The sequence below is a fragment of the Mytilus galloprovincialis genome, chromosome 11 (genome assembly GCF_965363235.1).
Source record: "Mytilus galloprovincialis chromosome 11, xbMytGall1.hap1.1, whole genome shotgun sequence".
NCBI classification, from domain to species: Eukaryota; Metazoa; Mollusca; class Bivalvia; order Mytilida; family Mytilidae; genus Mytilus; species Mytilus galloprovincialis.
This window is the reverse complement of record NC_134848.1, coordinates 64,834,916-64,855,993: the sequence shown is the minus strand read 5'-3', so window position 1 is coordinate 64,855,993 and position 21,078 is coordinate 64,834,916. Positions and strand designations below refer to the sequence as shown.

The 21,078-nt window shown below is 32.7% G+C and overlaps 1 protein-coding gene across 2 annotated transcripts; it reads left to right on the top strand.

Moving 5' to 3' along the window:
- Positions 1-10,309: 10,309 nt before the first annotated feature.
- LOC143052611 (interferon-gamma-inducible GTPase 10-like) lies at positions 10,310-20,833 on the top strand. 2 transcript variants are annotated; one of them, XM_076225679.1, is made up of 3 exons: positions 10,310-10,440; positions 13,349-13,556; positions 18,369-20,833. In XM_076225679.1, the coding sequence occupies exons 2-3, from the start codon at positions 13,361-13,363 to the stop codon at positions 20,729-20,731; spliced, it is 2,559 nt and encodes an 852-aa protein (XP_076081794.1). In that variant the 5' UTR covers positions 10,310-10,440; positions 13,349-13,360; the 3' UTR covers positions 20,732-20,833. The 2 variants fall into 2 exon arrangements, with proteins under 2 accessions (XP_076081794.1, XP_076081795.1); XM_076225680.1 differs by lacking the exon at positions 18,369-20,833 and having other exon boundaries at positions 10,311-10,440; positions 13,349-14,828.
- The last annotated feature ends 245 nt before the right edge of the window (positions 20,834-21,078 follow it).

Below are 21,078 nucleotides of genomic sequence, written 5' to 3'. Positions count from 1 at the left end.
TTGGTCAAAATGTTGATTTCAAATGATTAATTTAGAAATCTTTTAAAGAAAGCTCTTAAGTTATAATGATTATTTTTTTTTATTATATACCTATAAGGAGTTCTATTTTATACTACAATCAGCTATTTAACTGTACAGAAAAAGCTTAACGTATAAAGTTGGCCTTTATACGTCAATGACTTATTACCCATGCGTACTTATAGTTTACCGAAACTACTTAATTTCATAAACAATGTCACGTCACTTCCATGGCAATTGTGTTAACAATCATTAAGCTGTCAATAAACTGTCAATATTTAAAAAAAAATAATAATAAAATATAAAAATAGAGTTCTTAAATCAATTATTTTGTTGTTTTTAGAACTTTTGACATTTTCAATCCTATCCGTGAGTTCATTTTATACCGGCGTCACATATCAGCGTATAGATCCGACGTATGCCTGACGTGGTAAATATGATGTACACTACAATAAACTTATAATTTAAGATGCATTCAACATGTCAATCATATCTGTGTCGTGTTCATAACGAGCTTTAATCGTGTATTGGTCGTACGATAAACGTACCTAAGCGTTTATCGAGCGTTCAAGTAACGTATTGTGGCGTATGCCTGACGTTTTACTAACGTAGATTAAATGAACGCTACGTAGGAAAAAAGTCTATTGAACGTATTTGAGTCCCGCCCAAGTTGTATTTCGGACTATAATCCGTGTTTGTCTGGTATGCTTTATAATGGGGAGTTTGTTGTAAACACACCCGCATACGTATCAATTAAAGTAAAACGATCTTGAAGTGCCATTAACGTGTCTTAAAATTATCTCTAGCGTTTTCAACGCGCTGTAGCGTATGCATTACGTTCGTGTAGCGTATGGGTATACGCTAGACAAACACTTGCGCTGGATGAAATTTTTTATACTGCATAAATATTTCCTGGAGTTATAGCGTTCACCAAGCGTATATCTTTGCATTTCGACGAACTTTAAACTTATGCAACGCGCGTTTAACAATTCCTTAGTCTTCCTCTGGCGTACAACTAACGTATACCGACTAAGTCAATTTTCTATGTACGTCTGGTGCACTCCTGTCTATACGCCAATGTGTGACGCCGGCATTAAGTATTGTCGAGAGAAAATTTAGGTGCCACAAATATGGTAACTCTATCATGGAAGATGAAAATGATGAGAGTTTCCGCCTTACCAAAGAAACACTGAAGGCCTTTAAGCAAAATCTTATTAAACAATAAGGCAACAGCAACAACCCCAAAGGGGTTTAGCAACTAACAGATGCGGAGATCAGCATGCTGTTTGACAAGAATATAACATTCTTCAAAAGCCCTCCTCAACACAAAATGGCTGGACAAGTGTGTTCAGTTTGGACTTAGAGGTATCTCAGATAGTTGTCTCATTAGCAATCAAACCAAGGTCTTGTATTAGGTGCTTTCCCCATGTTATTCCAATTTCAATGAACAAATAAAAAAATAACCTGTCAATTAAACATATTCAAGTTGGTTTTTTTTATAAACGAGTTACACGTGCACGTGTCGTCGCCGAATAATTAAATGAGAAGGTTTTCTTTTTCAGGTTAATTAATTAATAGATATCTATATTGTATGTGAAGTTTTGCCTAAAATACATCTTTTCCTGTCGCAAATTTAGTTGACCAAGTGATATTTGTGCAAGTACAACAAAGTTTATGACCATGCACAATTCTGGTCACGTCGCATTCATAGTAATAACCGATTGTCAGATATCATTGTTTAATGCTTTTATGTACTATTATGTCTTTTCAAAACGACCATGTAAGTTCTTAATTGGTTTACTGGCGAATTTCTCTACACCGTTGACTTTTTTGTTTTTGTGTCTTTATCAACAGTATTATTAATATTCATCGTACATTTGTTAAAGGTAACGTATGTCCACACTCACACATGTTTACGCGGGCGCCGAAGTGTCTTTTTTTCCGTTATTGCATCAAATATCGTCAAAAGAGGGGATAAAGATACCAGAGGGACAGTCAAAATCATCGATCGAAAATGAACTGACAATGTCATGGATAAAAAATAAAAAGGCAAACAGAAAATAATAGTAAACAAGGCCCAACATAGAAAACTAAAGACTAAGCAACACCAACCCAATCAATAACTGGGATGATTTCAAGTGCTCCGGCAGGGTAAGCAGATCCTATTCCACATGTGTCACCCGTCGTGTTTCTCATATTATCAAAAAAAACGGTAGCTACTAGTATAATTTGATGGGTCACATTCGTGGTAAAAAGGAAGTGGATTGTAGTTTCAATATACGGAACAGCCGATATTATCTGTGAAACGGTTATTCCATAACGATCAACCAACTCGGGATGGCGTCCGTAAAATTTACCAAGGGTTCTCTTGTGTCGTAAAGTTTTGTTTTCAACAGGCCCTTATTGTCAGTATCTAGATGTAAGTCTAGATATGAGGCACACTTTACTGTATCTGTTGTATTTGTTGTCTTCTTATATTTCTTCTTATGAAATTCCTGTATGAAGTCAGCCTCGTAATAATAAAGGAACAAGTCAGAAAGAAGAGTGGCACACTTTTACGTTCCAAGTTAAGTAATAACAGTTAAGGGGGCACAAGCTACGAGGTATTGTATAAAAAAAATCTAAAGAAAGATTATTTTTCTGTTTAATCCATAATGAGAGTAAAATATTGAAATAATAATTCGCTTTTAGCAGCTAGCTTGGTTCAAATTTGTCAAATAAGGCTAGGAAACATTGATATAAATTTTTCGCTTCAATTTAAATACTTCGACCTCATTGCATCATATACTAAAATAGTGTCCGCCATTGTTTTAAAAAAGTACTTTTGTATCAAATAAACTCATCAAAGATACCAGGATCAAAATTTTACAATCACGCCAGACGCGCATTTCGCCTAAAAAGTATGAATATTTAAAGGATAAATATGAATAAACTTTTGTTTTTATCGAACAAGACAGTTACCATTCTTTGAAGATAATATTCAAATTTACGTTTAATTTGTATATTTTTTTCATTTAAATTCATTAAACTTTATAGAATATTTTGATAAAACAAAATGTTGATCAGTTTTATATGAACGTTTCGTATTTTAATGAATTTTGATTTAATGAATTGAAACTAAGATTCCATAATTTGTATTAGTTTATTATGTGACGTAGAATAGCTCAATCCATCAGAAAGGGTGATCGGTACTATCCGTCCGATGCGGCCGATCATTCAAGTACGTTTATCAAAAGTCTGACTGATTGGTGACGTAAGTTTGGCGCTAACTTGACTGCTCGGTGACTAATCGATGAACGCTGATTGATCGCTAACACAACAAGGCATAAGGTTGCAAGTACTGTACTATTGTTTTGTGTCTGTCTGTGTTTATTTCTCATTTTTACCCATTGTGTTTTCAGTTTTGTTCTCGATTTTTTAGTTTTGAATGTCCCTCTATCCTGGTATCTTTCGCCTGTTTTTTCTAACCTTTGCAACTGAAACTTTTAAAATATGTTTTGGTAAAATATCGGATTTTGACAAACAATCTTAATTAAAAAAAAATTATTTTCGAACCAGTTATGAAATATTCAAATTGCCTACAGAGGCAGAAACCAGTTATTTTACAATAAATCTTAAGAATTTCATGGATTTATGATTTAATTTTCTTGAAAAATCATTGAAGCTGATAAAATAAAAAGAATTATTTCAATTAACCAAGATAGGTTTATGATTATGCAAATATGTAGAAAATCTTTAAATTTGGGTGTCTATCCTGCATAGAGATTTTAAGATTTATAAATGAATTTTAAGTGTTGCTCTTATATAACTATAATCCTCATCTTCAGAAACCTGCAAAGAGCGGACCAGAATTTTAGGCAAAATTCAAGAGATAAATGATATTCAATGAATTAGAGCCTTTTTGGATTCGAGCGTTACTCAATAGTCTTTTGTGTGGAAAACTGTCAGCGTCTGGCGTACAACATTTAAATCCTTGTAACGTCGAAGAGTACTTATCGAACTGCTTCAAACAAAGTGTAAACAATGATAAAATGTCAAATCTCCCCCTTTGGAAGTTTTATCAAAATAAGATGTTCAGACGCACAAAACATGCGACGAGGTTTAACTAGTCTAATTGTATCCAAAATCTGCCTTATGTATGGTCATATATGAAAAAAGAGGATCCTTAGTACGAAAACGTAGAAAAAGATTAAAAAACCAAAGATAAGTCAAGCAAATGAGAAATAGATGAACAATTGTTGACCCGTTGACAACAAAATAAAATAAAGCAATGACAGTGTAACATATAAAACCATATAAAACCAACGATATTTGATCAACACGGACCTACTTAAACTTCACTGCTAAGCAATTCCCGCATCTTGTAAGAAAACCAGAGGTCATTTCCGAGAACTGGACAGTAGAGAATGACACTACAATAAAAGACAACGTATGTTGCTTTTCGGAACACGTCCAAATGTTTCGGTCAATTAGTTCCTGAGGACGACCATATAACTAGGCGAGGGATAACCTAAGTCATTGAAGTCTAAATCCCTGCTTAATTAGCACTGTCTAAAAAAGAATGTTCAATGACAACAAGCTGTACATCAAATAACGTGTTGAAATATAAATTTCATCGAATTGGAGATAAAGGATACTACAGATACAGTTAAGTCGGCTTCATATCTTGACTTACATCTAGAAATTAACAATGAGGGTCGGTTGAAAACAAAACTTTACGACAAAAGAGATGATTTCAGCTTTCCAATTGTGAACTTTCCATTTCTAAGTATCAACATTCCAGCAGCACCTGCATACGGGGTATATATCTCCCAATTGATACGATATTAACGTGCTTGCATTTCCTATCATGATTTTCTTGATAGAGGGTTACTGCTCACAAGGAAGCTATTAAACCAAGAGTTCCAAATGGTGAAGTTAAAATCATCCCATCGTAAATTTTACGGACGCCATCACGAGTTGGTTGACCGTTATGGAATAACCGTTTCACAAATGATATCGGATATGTTCCTTACGTCGTAACTGCAATCCCCTTCCCTTTCATGAATGTGACCTACCGAATTAGACTATTTACCGGATTTATAATCACATAAGCAACACGACGGGTGCCACATGTGGAGCAGGATCTGCTTACCCTTCCGGAGCACCTGAGATCACCCCTGGTTTTTGGTGGGGTTCGTGTTGTTTATTCTTTAGTTTTCTATGTTGTGTCATGTGTACTATTGTTTTTTCTGTTTGTCTTTTTCATTTTTAGCCATGGCGTTGTCAGTTTGTTTTAGATTTATGAGTTTGCCTGTCCCTTTGGTATCTTTCGTCCCTCTTTTCATACACAGACCTGTATGTAATGCTTAAATGATTTGACATCGCAAAGAGAAGTCAATTTCATCCCCCCTTCCCAATTCATCCAAGAAAAACATCAGATCTAACAATGAAACGGCGTAGTCTGGATCACACGTTGATAAAAGTCACGATGTGATATTTTCCTTCGACTTTCAAAACAACATGTGTTTACCCCTCCCGAAATTGAATAAGTAAATCGGGTTAAGTTGAGATCGGTTGGAGAACACCAAGTCAACCGTGTTTACAAGAGTGTGTAACGGACGGAAGATAGTTCAGTAATTTTTTTTCAAAAGTTCTCATAAATTTTCACCAAAAAACATTAAGATATACAATTTTGTTCGTTATTGGTATGCGGAATAATCTTAAATTGGAGAGAAAGATGATAAGGATGCGGAATTATTTCAGTATGTTTTTTAATCAATTCAACGTGAAATATTGTGTTAATATATAAAGAAGAATAAAACATAACAGAGAATTATATCTATTTGTTTTGTTTGATATATCTTATGAAGCTATATAAACCGCCAAATCGATTTCGTAGTGATTAGCCAACCGTTTCTGTATTTGGAGACGACCCTTCCATTTTACCTGTAACTGTAGGTGTCATTAGTCGGTGTCGAGAGTTGTTGAAAAGGTCTTATAAAAGTAATCGTGAAACAACGACAAAAAGACATTTAAATATATACTCATTACCTTATACAAAATTACATTAATGTGTAATAGATTGAAGTGGAAATTCAATTTAATTGATAATTTAATGTACACATGTAGCACTCAGAAACGTGTAAGGCTCCCCAAAAACGTGTCGATGGGACGTCAATGATCTTATAAACATTCAAATTGCTCGGGCGCCAATATGTGTTCTGTTTATCAACGTTTAATTGTTTTTTTTAAAAGCACAGAAACCCCCTCATGGGGTAGCTGGTCGTGCAATACCCTCATAGTCATACATTTTGTAAAAAGACATTTAGGCATCACCGGATAATATTAGAACTATAGTATTTACTTACTAATAAATGATGATTTAAACTCTACCAAACTTTCCACTTGACATTATACAATCAATACATGTAGTTAACTAGTTAATAATGTGTAGTAAACTTATCCTGCAATTATGCTTGTTATAAATAACCGATGTTGAAAAAACTAATGCTTATTAATGACAGACAGTGAAGCAGCTTGAAAAAAATTACAATACAAAATGTATCAGTTTTCTTAAGTGTGACGTACCTCTGTCTGAACTTCATTATAATAATCATATTGATAAAAAAAAAATCATAAAACATTTTCAAATGAAAATAACTTTTTATTGTGCAATTTTTTTAACCAGGTGTTTGTGTCTGCAAGCAGAAGTAAGTGTGCACAGTGTAGCATATCTTGGACATTTGTCGCTACGAATTACTAAACCTTTTATCCAGATCTTTTTTTGGAAGCTGCTTCGACTTTTTATTTTATAATCCAACCGAACAATACGGGTTCTATCGTATCCCACACCATTAATATTGAATTGCGGTAAACGTGTTTTACTTCACAGAGTATTATTTGGGGTATATGAGTTTTGAAATATTCTGGCGTTTTAACTGGACACATTCTAAAATTATCGGACACGTCTTGGCGATGTGTAACAATAAAAATATTGTCCTAAGTCGGAAATCGGTTATTCAGTAGTTGTCGTTATTGGTACAAATGTATGGTTCATAAGTGTTTCTCGTTTTTATAAAGATTAGACCGTTCGTGTTCCCGTTTGAATGGTTTTACACTAGTAATTTTGTTGGGGGCCTTCAGTGGTTGTCGTCTGTTTATGTGGTTTATTAGTGTTTCTCGTTTCTCGTTTTTGTATAGATTAGACCGTTGTTTATCCCGTTTGAATAGTTTACAATAGTAATTTGAAACATTTGCGTTAACTTTTAGACAGTTGTTGTCTAAAATGAATGTGGCCGAACTTGTGTTCAGTCTTTATATTCAAAAATATGTTATATTCAATCATAGTACATTACTTATATACCTGTTTATGTTGAGGACGAATGCAGCCAACTTAATTTTAAACAAAAAACGTCCGACAATGTTGTTAAATGGCCTATTTGATGGGTTTTATTTTTTAAACTTGGATTCGAGTGTTGTTAATGACAAAGTCATTCCAAATCTTTTACAATAACCAATTGAATCTTTAGGGTTTAAACAAATGTCAAAACTCGTTCATCAGACGTACTTTGAATGTTAGGCTTACATTGCCCCATATTGGACCTTTTCCTTTGTTAATATTGATAATCATGAATCATTTATTAGTTAATTTGGAATTATATCTATCGTTAAGCATTGTTAAGTATGCATTACCTTTTGCATATATTTTTTTTATTATGATAAAGATGTCAGAAAAGGTTATTTTTTACTTTTTGGTAAATAAAATATCAAACGAAGGCCTGTTCAAAAGGAAATATTTGAATAATATCCTTATAAACTTTTATCACGTCAAACAATGTGGCCATGACATTTTTTTGATAACTCTATTTTGAAGAACATTCAATGAATTCAATGACCTTGATCGAGTATCAAATTGCACTTAACACATTAAAAATAACGAATGATCCGATGTCGATATGAATGTAAATAACTTTCAATCTGCGTTTTATCACTTTTTTCTTGATACCTGAACATGCACAAACTCATAAAATTGTAATAAAGACCTATATAAATCCTGGTCACCAAGATGAACCTTTAAAAATTTAATGGCCTTGGCCGCTTATTGAAATGCACGTACCGTATTGAAAATATCTAATTTTTCGATGTCTTACATCTTAGAGTATTAAAAAAACTATATGAATTGTATCGGTTTGTGTATAAATAATTACCATTCTTAAATTGAACAAATTACGACTATGAACTCCTTAACTGTTTTACATTTTCACATCATAAGCTTACAATATTCGGACTTGGGCGTTCTTAATGAAGGTTGGTTCAGAAGATCGTTTTGAACGAATTAAATCTATAACGTATTGTTAACATTTTTTCTTCAATCGCACTTTTGCCCCTCCATTTTAAGTTTAAATGAAAAGAAATCATCCATAAGCAAATTGTAATAAACTTTAAACGAAGATTAAGTAAATAGAACGAGAACTTTACAACAATACGGAAGTATTTTCTTGTCAGTAAAGGAAACCTACTTTATTCAATATTCAAAACATATTTTAATTAACAACGTTGACAACATGAAAAGACATTTAACAGGAAAGAGTGACGGAAGATACCCAAGGGGAATTCACATTGGAAAATCACAGACGACGCCATGTGATTATAAAGAAGAATTAAAAAATAAAACACTATATAAAACACAGGAAAATTTTTTTTATAAAAAGAGTCAAGTTTTGAAGACCAGTCTTTTGTTTATCATGTTATGCTGTAGAAACTGGTATTTGTTCGTGTTTTTTTTTTTTTTTTTCTTGTTTTTTTACTTTTTATTCTTTTTCTATTTATATTTTGTTGGATTTTCTCATACCAGGTATATATTACCTTCTCGTTTAATTGCTTAAAAGTGTCATTTCGGGACCTTTTATAACTGACTATGCGATATGGGCTTTGCTCATTGTTGATGGCAGTATGGTGACCCTAAGTTGTTAATTTCTTTGTCATTTGGTTTCTTGTTGAGAGTTGTGTCAAGGACAATAATACCATGTCTTCTTTTTGTATATTAGCCGTGTTCAGCACCCCTTTTTGAAATTATAGGTCTTCCATGCTCCTTCAAATTTATACTGGTTTGGCTTTCTTTCTATTTTGATATGAGCGTCACTGGTGATTCTTATCTTAGTCTGTAACACGGATTTGTTTTCTCTCAATCGATTAATGACAGAATAACAATGAATAGATAAAATTAATTTAGGACAGTGTAGTAGAATGACGATAAAACATAAAACCAGTGGTGTACACGCATTGGTAAATTAACATGTTTTATTTTACAAGATATAATAATAATTCTATTTTAATTAGTATATAATAATTCATTTATAGGAGTAACCACAAAAATCAAAAACTTTACTTAATATATGCTACCCATTTTCATCAAGATTACCTCAGAAGACTGCCGACGGTAATATAACCCGATATAATTATAGATTATCGTTGATCATCACATCGAGATTGGTATCCCCGCTTAAGCCTATACGATAAACTAAAACTTACATACATAGAATTTGTTTAATCTATATATATTACATTATACATTTTTATTATTTTTTATTTTGACATTTGCATAATCGTGTCAATTAAGTGTCCATGGCATTGAAATACTTATTCCTTGGAATGTGTTTTGCTTAATTTTAGTCTCTGATGCATGGTGTTTTGTTATTAATTTATTTTAGATTTTTACAAGCTAGTACTCTCAAATCGAACTTTAGGGCTGATATGACTTTTCGACACGATGTGTAATGCATATTTTTGTTGTTCTATGTGTGCTTGTTTTAGTGATAAAGTTTTTATAAGCCCCAGCTTTGATATAATTTTAGTATTACGATACATTTTTGCTTCGATTTATATTGACCATAAGCTCTGCACATGAAACAACCAATCGTCGTTAAGCTCAAATTAGATACGGATTCAAGTGAGGTTAAGTTATTGACTTTCAGTTCATGATATTTTAGCTTGTTTCGACGAAATTGAACATACACACTGCTGATAGCACAACCTAATCGTAATAGTTCGCCTTAATCAATGTTTGTAAGAAAAAAAAATTGATGTCAATTTTCGTTTTAAATTTGTACAAAATACCCTTTAAATGTTCGGGTCTGTGCAAAGCAAGTTGTACTATGATTTGTATATCATAATTTTTATTTTACTTTAAGTTTAATATATTACATTTATACCTTTGAAAAATGTAAGAATACTGCCTCAATCTAGTTTTTAGATAGGAATGCGTAATTGGTCCGCCTAACGTTTAGATAAATGAGTAGGCGGGACAAATATGCACTGTGTATTTAGTATTTAAGAGCTTTACCACTGCAAAGATTCCAATATTCGTATAGATTTAGCAGTTGAGAGCGACTAACAGAAATAACGTTTTTGAAGAGATGTTCATGATTTAGTACATAGGAGGTAAGATTCGTCTCTTTATATTACTAATGAGTATAGTTAATTTTAATCAATATTTTTGGGAATAATAAATGGAACAAGCTATTTTGGATAATATTACGTGTCTCAAATAAAGTGAGTGTGTGTAAAAAGTTTTTACAAATATTTCCATATAGACAATTCAAGAAAAGATATTATTATTTATTCAAAATAAAAAAACAAAGTTTGTTCTTTATATTTAAACCTCAATACATCACAATCTAGTATTATTGTATTATATCAGCAGTCAATTTTTACATATGAAAAATACATTTGTCCTATGGCTTTTTGTGAAATAAAACTAAAGCAATTTTATAGGCACAGGATTTACCGAAGAGAGAACAAAACAAACATGATGATGATGAAAAACAATCGACATTTTATTCACATTTTCTTCTTTGATTTCTTTCAAAACAGTAATGAGTATTTTTTATTGTTTGCGTTAAATGCATCGTCCAGTGGCAAACATTTAAAGCATCTTCAGGACGATATGTGAAAGTGTTTGACGGAAATGCGCAAAATGAACATTTATTCTAATAAGTAAAAATTACTTTTCAAAGTTTTCATGTCAGTTAAAAATAAATTGAAAACAAGAATTATTTTATTTAATGTATTCAAAGAATTTCTGGTTCTCAATGCTCTTCAAATTCGTACTTTATTTGGCCTTTCTGACTTTGTTTTATTCAAAGTCACGTATGAGTCTTTTGAAGACAAAATGCGCGTCTTGTGCAAATACCAAATTTCAATCAGATTATCTACGATCAGTTTATATAGAGGTTTTGAAAATGCGTTTGGCTATAGTAACAAAGCTAAGGACTATTGTGAAGTTCCAAAACGATTTCAAAACATGCACAGCATGATAATTAAACATGTGGCCACTACATTTTTCATTCTAGAGCAGATGTCCTTTTGAATTTTTTTTTTATTGGTTTACAAGATTACAATTTGCGTTTCAAATTCATAAACTAAAGATTTGTTTAACTTCTGTCACAAATTATTACCGCTGTTATACATTTGATTAAACTTACATAAAACGATACTAGGTAAACGACATTTTAACAAGCAACTCTGAATTACACATTTTTAGCAAAAACTAACCATATATAGACAAATAAAAAGACAATTCAAGTTGTGAATATGTGATAGTCTATGGAAATGTGTATATTGTGCAATATTGTGTTTAGGGCAAAACCCCTTGTTCTAAATGTCATAGTATTATGCTTTTAATTAGACTAACCGTTATTTAGGGACAGGTTATAGTGAAAACTTTGTCACGGATTTTGGTCAAATACATTTAGGTCAACGACTTTTTTTAATGTATTCACTTATCCTTTGTCTACAACACACACATATAACTTTATGCTTATTTGGGCACAGTTTGGATACAAACTCGTCATAGATACCAGGATTTAAATTTGGATGTGCACCAGACGCGTGTTTCGTTTACAAAAGATTCATCAGTGACGCTCTAATCAAAAATATAAAAAGCCAAATTAAGAACAATATTGGAGAACATTGAGAGCAAATTATTCCTAAAAGTTTTTATATTGTGTTAGATTTTAAATATCTTTTATGAGGCAGATTTTGTTATAAATTTTGAAACTATACCTGTATAGTTTGTGTACATATTTGAAACTGTTCCGGACCATATAAGATATCGTACCATACGCGTATGATTGGACCATATGAGTATCATATTTGTTAGGTTATAAACGGGCTCCACTATACGAGTACATATATCAAATAGGTTTGTATCGAATAATTGTAGGACTTTTTTTGTATAGCATACAGTTCATTCACTGAAAAAAAATGGCACAAATTACTGTCTGAATCATTTTATCTTTAACATATTGTCTACATTTCGGTATACCTGTCATATTGCAATGGCTACCAAATACTCAATTCAACAAATGTTTAGGGAATGGATTTGTTAATGTTTTGAATTGTTTAAATTTAGATGTCAGAAACAAAATTTCTTCGTATTTATACTTGTTTAATTGATTGTGTGTGTTTTTGTTTAAATTCATACTATCTAACTCATTTAACAGGATAACATGAACAAATTTACAAACATCAATCACCAAAATAAGAAATTATGTTTTAATTAACACAAATTTAAACACCAAAATAAATGTTTAAAAGAAAAGAACGAAATTCAGTGACCTGTGAATTAGTCAATTGCCGTTTTGTTAAGCTGTTCTTTCAATTAATTGGTAAAATATTTGCATATTGTGTTCTGTTTGGACAAATAAATGATGAACATAGGAATCAAATGAAATATCTAATTAAAAAAATAGAAACTATTTATTTATCTTATACCTTTTGGACATTCATGGTGTCAATAACCCAGACCATACGCGTACGGTCGGACCATATCAGTATAAAAACAAACGATCATGACTATACGCGTATGGTCCAAATACTCGTATGGCCCGGAACATAACCATGCTAAAATTCAGGAATGTCTTTTAAATTGTTCCTAAAATGTTTCGAAAAAAAGTTAAATAGTCGACTAATATGTTGAGGAAAAACATAGTGGCTTATTTATAAATCAATACATACATACATTAAATTCTGACAAAAGTAATCAACTTGTTTATTTTTTTAGGAATAACAATACATTTCAATCTTAATTAAAACCTCGAGAAACTGACATTAAATGTGTCCGTCTATAAGTATCAAGAACTTGTTTTGAAGAAAATATTCACGCTTTTAATCTTTTTCGGGTTCGGTATACTATTTATAAAGTTCCTGACGTGTTTTTTTTTTTATTTGTTTACACTTGTTACAGGGTTATGTGTACAAAAAGGGTTTCAAATGCTTTTCGAATTGTTCGGTTTTGTCAAATATCAGCTAACAAAAAAGGTCTCAGCAAACATTATTTTATTTTCAGAATTTTTAAAAGATGGGAAACTGGTTTACAAGTTATTTTTCCGGAAATGCCGAACCAGACCAAGGTTTAAAAAATGCAGAACACTCAGAACTACGAGAAAGTATACAAAAAGGGGGTCCGACTGGACTTGCAAGACACTTAGATATCAGAAGAAGAAGTTGCAAAGAAGAACCTATCAACTTAGGAATCGCAGGAAGACCCAATACAGGTAAATCAAGTTTTATTAATGCAATCTTAAATGTGAAAGATGATAGTAAAAGATTCCACAGTGAAGATTCGTGTGAGAATATTACAGCTCCACGAAAGTATTGTCTTCCGATCGAAAACCAGCTTTTATTCTTTGAACTGCCGGGTATTGGGTCTGAAAACTGGACAAAATGCGAGTATGTTTTGAAAAATCAGCTATGGAAGTACGATTATTTCTTCATCGTGTTTGACACCGTTTTACATGAGGACGATTTATGGTTTGCACAGCAGTTGGTGAAAATGAATAAACCGTTCGTTCTTGTAAGATCAAAAGTTGATCTTGACATAAAAATGGATTGCAGTGAAGATGCCAGTAGTAAAATAATAAAGCTTAGAAAAAAAACATTTTCAACAATAGACAAAATCGACGTCTTAAAGGCCAACGTTGGTGTTTGTTTTATTTCTAGCTTCAACGATGATATTGGAGACATGGCAAAATTAAAAAATCATATCATTTCTAACCTTAAAGCGAAAAAATTTGAAACAGTACTGTATTCATTGAATGCATTGTACAAAGCGATCAATGACAAAAAATATATCTTACTGAAAAAACAAATTCTAATCGTGACAACTGTAGTTGCATCTATTTCAGCAACACGCTTTTCCGGTTTTGAAGTTGGGGTAAACATTGCTATTCTTGCGATGGAGATATATCATTTCATCAACGAACTCGGACTTTGCTGGAAAGAAAAGACATCTCTCATACACCTCGCAGACAGTCAAATAAAATGCAGTGAACTTGAAAAGACAAATTGGAAAATTTTAAGATATATGTTGCAACAATCACCAAAGTTGGCAGCTCTGATTGTTGTAGCTGCAACAAAAAACAAATTTGAAATCTTTGGTCCGATTGTAGGTGCTGTTGTTACAAGTGCATTAAGTGGAACAATTGCATACAACTTTTTAACTAACTGTTTGGATAATTTCACACACGATTCTGCTATGATGTATGATCATGTTGTGTCAAGACATATTCCAAGAAACACCTCCATACGTGCCATGTTACAATTGCCAAATGATTTTTTGCAGTGAATATGTTGTAGCTTTTCAGGCTGACAAAGTATAGTTACTATGTTATGATACAATAAGTCTACATCAGTTGTATGAGGGGAATTTCTCACCAATCTTCTAAACAGTTCAAAAATATGTGTTGTGTCGTTTTGAATACATAATATTTTTAACTATTCTTTTGCGCTAAAATAATAAATAGATAATTTAAAATGAATGGATCAGATGTTTCTATTGAAAACTTATTATGTTGTCAAAAATATAAATCACATTCACTCGATCAAGGAATTGTTACAGAACAAATATTGACAGGGTGCAACTTGTACTAGAACACACCCGCGAAATCGCGGGCATTTAGAGCTTGGTATGTAAAGTGTTGAAGGGTGAATTTTTGTAAAATATTTTCTAGAAAATTTCAGAAAAGGTAACAAAACTGCAGAGGGTTTTTTAGGGGGCCCGCCCCACCATTTGTCTGAATAGAAAATGGTTAATTTTATACGGAATCATTGAAGCATGACTAGTGCGGGGCCCGCTCTTAGGCAGTCAGTGGGCCCCATTTATGAAAAATTCTGGATCGGCCATTGAAAAGTCATAAGTTCTTGAAGGCCGGTCAATTATGTTATGCCCCTCCTCTTTTTCAAAAGTCAGTTATTGTTTTGTTTTCTATTAAATTCCATTTTTGCGTTTCATGAACATATGTATATTATAAATAAAATGTATTTGATACTAACTATTAATTCCAAGTTGCTTGTCCACGGCATTCACTGCTATATCTTATAGAAAGTATATATATATATATGATAGGAAGTATAAACATAACACGAAAATAATTGCCCTGTCCTCAAATAGTTATGTAAATTATGATTTAAAGTAAAAAAAACCCGAAATCTTGCATATACATATATAGGCATGAATTGATGGATTAGTGGACCGTCCATTTGTGTGTTTATACATGTATTATAAGTTTTCAGTGGATGCGGGTGTATACTTGCCTATAGCGCATTAGCCATCCTTCTATATAGGAGTGCGCCGATCTAGAACGGCGATTCATACCTGTTGAAAGAAAGGAAGTCGATGACTAAAAGTCTGTCCGATGACGGAAAAAATATTCGGACGCCTTTTTTACGTTTTTCTCCAAAATAACCCAAACTGAATAATTATAAGAATGGATGGCAAATGAGATTATGCATGGTACCCATTGCGGAAGGAAGAAAAGCGACACACAAAATGATGTCTTCTCGTTTAATGGTATAGATATAATCGTATTTGCAAGTAGGCATTTAAAGATAATATGTTTGATCGAATAACCGAGATCCGAGATTATCATAAAGACACATATTATAACATTCATTCATTATAAGTTGTTATTTCATATAATATATTTTGTTATTGTATATAGGATATACCACATGTACACTTGCTGTTTATATAACAGTATGTATTGATATTTCTTAAACAGGAATTTACGTCTTCTATAATTTTTTAATCGACCACAGCGATGTTTAAAAATGATAGAAGACGGAAAGACGGAATATTAATACATATTCCACTTTTAATTTTTAAATGTTCTCTTGATTGACCTTTTAATATGATTCTTCTCTCTTGACTTTCTTATTGATGATCCATACATGCCTGGGGTACTTACCCGAAACATCTGGTTTTTTTTTACTAAAGTGTTTTATATTACATAGTATCAGTCCGGTCAATCATATTGTTATATTTCAAAATGATCTCTGACAAATTTCTGTCGTGATATTTCTATGAACTAGGTGTCCTAGGTTATGATAAGTTACCATTATCAAAGCAGTTATGTGTTATAATAGCCTACGGAACAAACATTAATTAAACGCACAGAAAAAATAATAAACATTATTTTCTTTATATCGCCTACGGTCTCAACAAAGAAAAAACCTGTAAGCACTTTAAGATTGTCATTCGCTATCTTTGGATTAAACATAAGTGGGGTACTCTTCTATTTTTCGTTTGGCGAAACATAAAAAGACACTGGTCCAAGGACATAGTTATCGTCCTTTGGTTTTCGTTGTCTACGAATATAGTGCCTAGTGTGAACAGTGTATAACTTGCATATATTATTTGATACACTTTCCCAGTTTAGTACTTGATATGTAATGCATGCAATATTCAGTAAGGGGTGAAATTATATGTATAAGAAATTTGGATGCTGAATCTTTATGTTAAGTAGTGATTTGGTCCAGTTAAAATCGGTTAAGTTTTATCACGTCTGAAGCTGTCAACCTTGATTTTACACTTCCTTTTTATTCCTCGTGTTTCAAGTCTCAAAAGATGTTAGCGGGCACGAGACACAGTTAGTTTGTAGTGCATTTCTTCAATAAATTCAAATTAAAAACAATCGCACCTGCTCTTTCTCAAAAAGATTTTTACAGTGTAGTGTACTACTAGTGGGACAAACAATATCAAATTATAAAAACTTCTTCCAGCTTTAACTCAAAATATTAACGAAAAATGAAATTGTGTTAGACTCTCATACAAATGAGCGGTATGCTAATAATGAAATACAGTTAAATGTTCACTTTTGTTGCAATTGGTGCTTTCCGTTTTTAATTTTCATTGGAATATTTGGTACTTACCACATTCGTTTTCGTACTGTAAGTTGCTGTTGGAACAAGCTGAAACAAGCTGCTCGATGACTAACTGCCTAAAAAAAACCAACATTGAAATGAGGGTACATTTGAATGGAAACACTCTGCAATACGAATTCGTACATTCAAGATGATTTGTCTAATTCAAACTAGAGGAATGTAATATGATTACAAATATGTAAGGTAACCAGACTGTTAAACAGACATATCCAGAGGGGATATAGTTACAATACTGGTGTCAGGTCATTAATGTTGGCATATTGTGTTATTAATATTGACTCACTTATAGGGTCTTTGCATCAAAAATAAAAATAATTTTCTAACTCGAGTTGTTGGCTTAATACGGGTTAGGTTCTTCCCGTATATTTTATGATGGTATGATACTAAACCCCAAACGGAAGGATTGTGAGAGGTTTTCGTATGACGCAGACATACTCTTTCAAGTAGTTTAATTGAGGTTTAGAGCTGGCATATCAGTAACTGCAAGTAGTCCTTTGTTGAATATTCATCATTGTCATTTTGCGTAGTTTCTTTTGTTACCTATTTTGACATCGGACCTTTAAACTGAGTTTCATTGTGCGTTTAGCTGTGTGTTTCATTATTCTCCATTGGTCAGAAGAATATGGGAATATTTGAGATCTCAAAAAAATACATGTTTTAACCCACTGCATTTATGCTCCTGTCCCCAGTCAGGAGCCTCTGGCCTTTGTTTATCTTTTTTGTTTGTTTTTTTTTAAATTTTAGTCGGTGTATATGTTTTGGGGTTAAGTATGACGTCAGTTTTCACTGATCTAGTACACATTTTTATTTAGGGGCCAACAGCGGCCCACCTACGGGTGCAGATATCTTGCTGCGTTAAAGACCAAGTAGTGCTTTCAGATGTTATCTGCTCTTTGGTCGGGTTGTTGTCTCTTTGAAATAGTCCCCATGTCCATACTCAATTTTGATATTTCTATATGCCAACCCTTATAAACGTATATACTATTTGATCTATCCTCACAATATTCAAAATGAAAACTTTGAGTTGTTTATTTTGAATTTTTAGGTTTTATTGCGATTTAGCGACATATATAATGTTTAATGCTATTTTTAAAAAACAAATGCTTATCAAACCTATCTTAAATCTTAATTGAATCTTATTTTAGAAACGACGGGAGCTCTACAGCCACAGGTATTAGAAGAGAAAAGTGATGTCGCCAAAATGCGAGACATAGCAAAAAGGGAAGGTCATTCTGGGGTAGTAGCATATATTGAGGATAATATAGACAAGTGGAAAAAAGAACCAGTTAAATTTGGAATCATTGGCCGTACAGCTACCGGAAAATCAAGCTTTGTTAATCTTGTAAGAGATGTCAAGGAAGGCGAGAAAGGATTCGCGGAAGTCGGATGTGGTGATACAACGCAGTCGCCAACACCTTACTTCCACCCGGACAACAACCAAATTGTGTTTTGGGATCTACCAGGTGTAGGTACGCTAGAATTTCCGAAAGACACCTACATTAAAGAAATGGAACTTCACAAGTACGATTATTTTTTTGTTTTCTTTGACACCGTTTTACAGGAGGACGATTTATGGCTCGCAAAACAGTTGATTAAGATGAAAAAACCTTTTTGTCTAGTTCGATCAAAAGTAGACAAAGACGTCAAAAAAGGATTAAAGAACGGAATTGACGAAAAAACCGTCTATGTTAATCTCAGGACGAAAACATTTAAATCGCTTAACACACATATACATCTGAAAGCACATTGCAAAATCTTTTTTATCTCGGGTCAAAAAAAGGGTGTTGGAGAAATAGATAAACTATTCCAGCACATCAAAGAAAACTTGTCCTCTATTAAATCTGAAGCAGTTGTGTATACCTTGCATACATTATCACAAGAGATGATCGAAGAAAAATTTAAATCGCTTAAAAGTCGAGTTAATACAGCATCACTAGGAACGGCATTAATTTCAGCTTCGCCTATTCCTGGAATTGATGTTTACGCAAATATCAGCATACTTGTTAACGAAATAAAACACTACATAGAAGTGTTCGGACTAACACACAAACAAATAAGGAAAGTAAGTTATCGTGACCAGAAGCAGCTGAAATGCAAAGAATTATTTGGACTTAACTCTGAGAAAAGGACTCGCAAGATAGTTTCAGCAATGTTTGTAAACAAATATTTAGTCCTATTTACAGCACTTTCTGTTTCTGATATTTTTCTCCCTATTGTCGGTTCTCTTATTTCGGCTGGAACTACCGCGACCTTAGTCTACAAATTTCTCAATGAGATACTAGAAAACTTACATCAAGATGCAGTGTTTGTATATGATCTTATCCTACCATTACCAGTAAGAATCATCAAAGCATTGAAAGTGAGATTTGAAAACGAAGGACAGGTAGGTTTAAACAAGAACATTTTCGACATGTTAGATAGATGGAAGGATGAAACAATTATGATAGGAGTTATAGGTGAACCTAATTCAGGAAAAAATGAATTTATTAATCAAATTCGTCGCTTAAAGATGAATAACTCAGGTTTTTCTAAGGAAAATAAAACCACTATTCCATATTACCATCCAGATAATGAAAGAATCGTATTTATCGGAACAGATATATCTGGTTCAAAAGAAATTCAAATTGATCCTTACGACGACTTCTATTTTTTCCTAAACGACGATATTCACACAGACGACATATCGATTTTCCGCGACTTGACTAAAAAGGAGAAATCTGTTTCTGTAATCAGAACAAAGTATGAATCACGACATCAGGACCAAGAGACCATTTTAGGGACAGGTCTGGACTGGTTAGGGTTCGACACAGATTTAGAAATATTAGTTAAAAGAGACGAGGAAATAGATTCGATTAGGCTTCGAAAAATTATATGTTCACAAATATTCAAAGATAATGAATGTGAAAACGATTCTCATCCCAATGTGTGCGTCCTGTCCTGCTTACATATAAGCATTGGTGAAATTAATGAATTGATTAACCATATGATTAAAAATTTACCACTACCTAAATCTGAAGCAGTTGTGAATGCCTTATATCCATTGTCAAAATTAGTTATTGAAGAAAAATTTCAATATCTCAAAAAACGAATTGTATATCTCGCGACAGCAGCGACATCAACGACAGCCTTACAGATTCCAAGTATTTGCTTTCCGTTAAACACGCACATTCTTGCAGATGAATTAAAACATTATATTAAGGTATTTAGATTTTCTGATAAAGGTGACGGATCACACAAAATATCGGACGTGGATATTAATACACTGTTGTGCAAAGAACTTTTAGAACCTGGTGTAGTATTATCGGACATTATACATACACAAATAAAGGTATTGTCTTCAGATGACAACATTGCTGCGAATGAAAATATAGCTGACTTGTTTTATCCAGTCGCCGGTTCTTTAGTGTCTTCGGCAAACAATGCTGCGATCGTGTACAAATGTCTAACAGCATTTTTGGAGGACTTCAGGCATGACGCATTTGTCGTTTACGATCATTTATCAGCTTAAAATGAATCAAGCTCACAATGGCAATGAGAGTATTATGATTTACAAAGATATTAATTAATAGTACAATTTGTTAGTAGCGTAGAAATGTTACATTTTTCGCCACTCAATTTGGTCAAAATGTTGATTTCAAATGATTAATTTAGAAATCTTTTAAAGAAAGCTCTTAAGTTATAATGATTTTTTTTTTATTATATACCTATAAGGAGTTCTATTTTATACTACAATCAGCTATTTAACTGTACAGAAAAAGCTTAACGTCAATGACTTATTACCCACGCGTACTTATAGTTTACCGAAACTACTTAATTTCATAAACAATGTCACGTCACTTCCATGGCAATTGTGTT

Bases quoted from the DNA above. Each gene is read 5' to 3' on its own strand.
- LOC143052611 (XM_076225679.1), top strand. From the start codon at position 13,361: ATGGGAAACTGGTTTACAAGTTATTTTTCCGGAAATGCCGAACCAGAC. The intron at 13,557-18,368 runs GTAAATCAAGTT...ATCTTATTTTAG, and splicing joins CGCAGGAAGACCCAATACAG to AAACGACGGGAGCTCTACAG.